We start from the raw sequence: 6140 nt of genomic DNA, 5'->3' as shown, positions 1-6140 counted from the left end.
TAGTCATTTCTAGCTTCGACTCTAATCCATAGGGTGTTTGGTTCTCTGCTGTATTATTGCCCCTGTTTATTAGATAGTATGTTCAAACATGATTACCAATAAATTAGAAGTCAGCTAATAAAATAAGAGTACGAAACTTTCATATACCTCAATCCAAACAAAATTTGTTTAGCAAGAACACCCTCAGTGTTTTAACCATTTAGGCCTCCATATGGTGCAAGAACTGAGTTGTTTTTAGTATCGAGAAACCAGCCTCGTCGGGCATAGTGTGTGCGGCGAAGTTCAGTCTAACACAGTAGTATAAATTAAAGGGGGTACCTTATTCTTCAAGTACTAGAGTTTTTGATGGGTTACTCTGTTGGAGGGTCGTATAAATTTTACTAGGTATGCCAGCATTCCGTACCCAAAATTTTTGATGGGTAAATCTGCTGGAGGGTCGTATAAATTTAACTACGTATGCCTCCCAGTCTGTACTATTAAAAATATTGGGTGCATTGTTTTAGTTTCTAATGGAAAAGTGTATCGGCAAGTCGGGTATCCGTGTACTCCAACTTGCCGCTGGATCACATGAGCTATTATAGGTACTGTTTTTATTATGAACTTCTATTGTAATACTAGTGTTGTAGTAATAGGAAGAAAAAAAAATCTTAAATCGTGTACAGTTAATGCCCACTTTTAACAACACCATTCTATCTGGATAAGCAAATATACCAATCATTTACTTGAATGGAAATGTTACAGGCTTGGTTCAATCATTTACCAACGTCTAAGAAACAATCAATTCACAAAGTATAAAGAGTATCAATGGGTTAGCATCAAATGGTAAACCGTAATAGGATACACTCAATAAAATAGAAAATTTCAAAGACTGGATTTGTCCAGAGATAAAAAACACCAAATAGAAAGTGATAAACACTTTGGTGCTAAACCATCACTCGAAAATTGAGTTCACAAAGGCGGGGTCTAAGATCAGTGAAAACGTGACATTTTATAACGACAACACCTGCAGTTTGCACGACCGTCCCAAGAATACCATCTGCGCAGGCGCTTAGAATGACGCGGAGGGGGAGAAGATGCACCACTGAAATACAATATATTTATCTAGTTACAGGCCATAACTGCATTAAATATTACGTTTAACTCAGATTTAAACAGAGGATGGCTGATGGGTATGGCATGGCCCTGATACATCCACCAAAAAAAGAGGTACATTCATACAAGAAAGGCCAGTGTTAGGCAACTAGGCGCGACAAATTATACAACTAAAGGTAAACTAAACTATATGGTGCTAACTACATGCAACCGCAAAAACTACATGTGGGTAGGACGAGGGACAGGAGGTGTGTCACATGACCTTTTGTTATGACCCATCTCGTGACATATACTGCACTTAACTGTAAATCTCACAACACTTTGAGACTCGATCCTCTTCCTCTTCTTCCTTCGACCACCATTGCGCTTCCAAACGGGTGGAATAATGTATTCAGAAGTTGGATCATACGGCCATCTGGAGTAACCTTCACATGGAGCAAGAGTAACAGCGTAGGTGCGCCGATAATTGTCCATGGAATACCAGTCATGGCAGTAATCTGCCAGATCCAGCCCCATACGCATTATAGAAGAGCATGCATGTATACATGGAATACAAACACTTTGGAACTTGTAAACAGTTGCAAGTCCGCAATGTAGGATCCACAGAATACAATTCTCCCAGGTGGTCGACAGAAAACTTGTTGTTGCCGTAACTAGTGGGAATGCATTGTTTGGTCTTGTTAACAACTTTGACCCATTTCTTCGATGCATAAAGGGTGATAGACTTAGTACGCGTGAAACTCCTGTCATGACGCTTAGCAAAGTAAAGAGCTGCCTTGACGCGGGTAGCCTGTACAAGTGCGGCAACAGGATAAGACCGTGCAACTCGAAGTTGAGAATTGGTCGACTCGCACATATTTATTGTGAATATACCCCACCGTTTCAGGGGAAACATAAAGGCTTGAGTCCATAGTGCCTTGTCATACTTAAGCAACCATTCTGCACACCTTGGCGAGGCTTTACGGATCTCACCCATATGGTATTCAAAATTTCGGGGAAGAGCTGTAGTAGCGGCTATCCACATGAATTCACGTACTGCCGCATCGTTGAAAGTCGTATAGAAGTTCTCCAAGAAATGACGCACACAGTTAACATGCTTAACCTGGGGCATCACGACATCCATGGCTGCAACTAGCCCCCCACCCTTGTCTGATATAACAACCAATTCATTAATCCTCTTGTATCCATCACTTACATGTAACCATAGTAGATTCAAAAACCAAATACAACAATCCTTTTTCTCATACTCAACTATGGCATATGCATTTGGAACAACACCATTATCTCCATCCTGTGCGTATGCGACAAGTAGGATGCCGGGATAATCACCCCTGAGATGAGTACCATCAACTGCAATAACATGACGAAGATTTTCCCGGAACGTTTTAATGGCAGGACAAAATGCCCAGAAAAAAGCGGCAAACATACCATTCTGATTACGCGCAAGATTAGTCACTGTTCCATCATTAAGTTTTTCCATCTCTTCAACGAGTTTAGGCAGAATGCTGAATGACTCCTTGAATGATCCATGGACAAGCTCCAATGCATGAATCCTTGCACGTCCGGCTTTCTGCTCAGATATATCTATATGATGCACTTTTTTCATGAAAGTCTGCACAAACGTTGCTGTTATATCCTTGTTGACAAGCACAAATGGGCATAATAATGACGCAATCCATTTAGCAGATGCATGCTTGTGCCCAGTTCCACCGTGACGACGATGAACACCATAACTGTGCTCCTGCTCATACCTGATGATCTGGAAAGTGTCAAAATTTCCTACCTTAGTTGCATGAATGAACCAGTTGCCATCGGTAGCCGAATTTTTGCACTCTGCGGTAAATCTGTCAGGAGCAGTCTTCAAAGATTTATACTCCCTCAAACCCTTAACATGAACTCCGGCAAGGGTATCAAACAACTTTTGTCGGTTTGGAAACGTCATACCGATATGTAGGTCAGAAAAACTAGATGGAGTAACACCCGTACCTGTCCCATATATCTGGGAAGGATCCAAGCTCACGAGATGGTCATCATCTGGGTCAATTGTGTAATCATCAGCTTCATTACTTTCGTCAACATGAATCTTTCCATGGCGTCTTAAAGAACTACTACGCTTGCGTTTAACACCCACAATAGAGACACTCGGAATAACAGCTAAGCTATCACTGCTGTCATTGTTGGTCGAGGGAATAAGGTTTTTAGGGAGATTAGAATTCCCATGACAATCACCAATTCACTGGATTCTGTGGTTGGCAACATGTCTGGGTTACTCGTGACTATCGACACCAATCCACTGGAATCGGTGGTTGACAACCTTGTAGAGTTACTCAAAACTCTGGTCACCATTTCACCGGTATGCACGGTTGGCAACAATGTTGAGTCACTTGACAAAGTTGACAGCAATGGGGGGTCACCTGACAATGTCACTGGCAACAAAGACGTGTCATCTAAGACAACACTAGTACCACTTGTACCCATGACCAAACCAGGATCTGTGGGAACGATTCTCGTCTTGTACTCCAATACATCGTCGTCACTCTGAATTTCATTTCCATCAATGCAATCTTCCCATTCGGTTGGACTATTACCAAAACAGAAAGGGAAAACTCCAATTAGTTGATATAACAACTATGACCACACAGGTTTTGAGTATAAAAAATGTAAATCACCTGATATATCCATCTGCATCTGCATTCACAACGCGGATCACTGGCATTTCGTCCATAGGAAACTCATACCCAAATGCCGAAAAGGACCAATCAGTTCCATTGCGTACATCTGGTTTAATGACACACCTGACAGTAACTGTGATTTGTCAATTTCACAGTAACACACCAAATATACTACAAGTTTTATATGATAACGCTTGCAGTCTATTTACCTAGAGGTACCACCCATTTTTGACCCTTTAGACACACCAAACTGAGATATGATATCTAGCCTGGAAACAGGGAGAGGGTCTTCTGCACATGAGCTAGCACCCCTGACTTCAGACCCGCGAGCCCCTAATGACCTAAGAACAATACATAAGGTGAGCCTATATCAAGCCACCTTGTGTTAGAGAAGTTAATTTGAAATATGAGAGGCCATGCACGATACCTGCTAGTCTGGTCCGGATTTTCAGTTAACAACCATCCATGATTTAGATGCGGCGGCGGGATCACAGGTGATAGAGGTCGAGGGCAGTAAACATCGTTTGTACATAGTAGCTGCGCGATTGGATCCAAATCACCAAGATCATGTGCCACATTAACTGGTGAACTGCTAAAAATTTTCATACATAAATGTAAGCAAAATAATATATAACATGGCTAAGAACTACAATACAGGGAATTCTCCTTACCTGGATATTCTCCCTACAGGGATGATTGGGTTCTGGGAATTCTGGTTGTGAGTAAAAGGTCCATTTGAATCTTTAAATGAGCATCGGCTCCCATTTGTGTTACGTTACCATCAGATGTAGGTGGACCTTCATCTCCAATTATCTTTTCTGTGCAGAAGCGAAACACACTGTTTAATCCATTTGGATCATTCACCACAAGGTCAGCAAGGGTCGAAGAATAGGATATATCAACGAAAACAGACACCCCTGGGGTCACGTAAACCCTGGAGTATACTTTGTAACGCTTCCGAGGGTCGAGGTTGAAAGAAACGTGCACAACTTTAATAAAGTCCGCCACAGGCATACTAGTGGAAACCGTCTGCATATTGTTAACAATTGGGCCTACATATTGAGGATCATTGCTTGAGGGATCTTTTATCGTCCCACCCGACGACAATATCACATTAACTAGTTTACCTACAGAGGAAACAACACCTAATTAACGTTAATTGACCATCGGATAAACACTGAACAAACAATTTGATCTTAAAACAACAATCTTGCATATAAGAGCCGCAACAGCCCAGTACTTGGAAACATATGCTATATACAAAACAGAAAGTCCAAATTACTTGAAAGTTAAATTTCATGATAACCACGACCCCTAGAATTTTACAATCTGTTGCAATAGAATTAAATTCATCAAATGAGACCCTACGATTGTTTAAGTTATCAATACGAAACACAAATATTACTTTTCACCTAATGAGACATATTTGCAGAGGTGCATCAGATTCATGCGCCAGAATCATCGTCAAAACATTGTAATAGTTGCTGGTTCAAACCTAGTTGAGTTGTAAGTTGCAACAGAACCCCCACAGTTTAGTCAAATTGCAAAATTTGCATCACTAAACTCTTACACATATCACCTAAGCTGTCCAAATGTTGGTGCATTTGGATACCATAGGACTCCTACACTTACTACGACATCAAATGAGGGGGGCTAAAACAAATTTATCAGTAAATTCTAGGTTTAATCAATTTTCAAATTAAGTTCATCAAGTTGCCCATCAGGCAAAAATCCTGGTACAGAACACTAATTAAACCTTCACCCACTAGGTCAAAACCAATTAATAGCAGAATCTTCTATCTAATTCACCCAATCATCGTTTTTCATCTTATCCAAATTAAAACACAATAGAATCTAGATTCTTTAACTTTCTAATCGATTCAGATTAAGCATAAATATAAAGATTTTAACTATCTTTTTCACATTATCACACTTACCCTAATTGATTTCTACAATAAAACCCTAATTAATAAAGTCCAGCCATACTAGTGGAAACCCAAACTAGGGTTCGACTAAAAAATAACTAACTTCATCGACAGGAAACTGTACACACGCTTCATAGATACATAATCACAAGTGAGAGAAGAAAAGTAATTTTGGCTCACCTCCAAGACTCCCGTCCATCTCTGCTGCTATTTTCCTCCACCAGAAAAGAATAAGTAAAGTGAGTGAGAGGGAGAAGAACAGAGGGAGTTCGAACTATAAAGAAGCTCCAGAATTTCATTCGGATTCTGATAAACGGGTATGAATTTTACAATACCCATTTTCACCTGTGGTTGAGTTAACTACTGAGGGCTAAAATGTATTTTTAGCATCAAGCAGCTTGACCGATTTAACACAGTCCGTCAATATTGGATGACTAATACCATGTACGTC

General features: G+C 40.4%; 1 protein-coding gene across 2 annotated transcripts; it reads right to left on the bottom strand.

The window, feature by feature from the left end:
• Window positions 1-1123: 1123 nt before the first annotated feature.
• On the bottom strand, window positions 1124-5928 carry LOC113297525. 2 transcript variants are annotated; one of them, XM_026546018.1, is made up of 6 exons: window positions 5870-5928; window positions 4436-4891; window positions 4192-4356; window positions 3974-4105; window positions 3762-3887; window positions 1124-3673 (listed from the first exon to the last, which is right to left on the bottom strand). In XM_026546018.1, the coding sequence occupies exons 4-6, from the start codon at window positions 3988-3990 to the stop codon at window positions 3247-3249; spliced, it is 570 nt and encodes a 189-aa protein (XP_026401803.1). In that variant the 5' UTR covers window positions 3991-4105; window positions 4192-4356; window positions 4436-4891; window positions 5870-5928; the 3' UTR covers window positions 1124-3246. The 2 variants fall into 2 exon arrangements, with proteins under 2 accessions (XP_026401803.1, XP_026401802.1); XM_026546017.1 differs by having other exon boundaries at window positions 4192-4353.
• Between the last annotated feature and the right edge of the window lie 212 nt (window positions 5929-6140).

Source organism: Papaver somniferum, chromosome 7, assembly GCF_003573695.1.
Source record: "Papaver somniferum cultivar HN1 chromosome 7, ASM357369v1, whole genome shotgun sequence".
Taxonomy (NCBI): domain Eukaryota; kingdom Viridiplantae; phylum Streptophyta; class Magnoliopsida; order Ranunculales; family Papaveraceae; genus Papaver; species Papaver somniferum.
The sequence above is the reverse complement of the archived record's forward strand: the minus strand, read 5'-3'. Positions and strand labels throughout refer to the sequence as shown.

Coding starts and splice junctions, on each gene's coding strand:
- LOC113297525 (XM_026546018.1), bottom strand. Junction 3,674..3,761: donor GATGCAGATGGATATATCAG/GTGATTTACATT, acceptor TTTTGGTAATAG/TCCAACCGAATGGGAAGATT.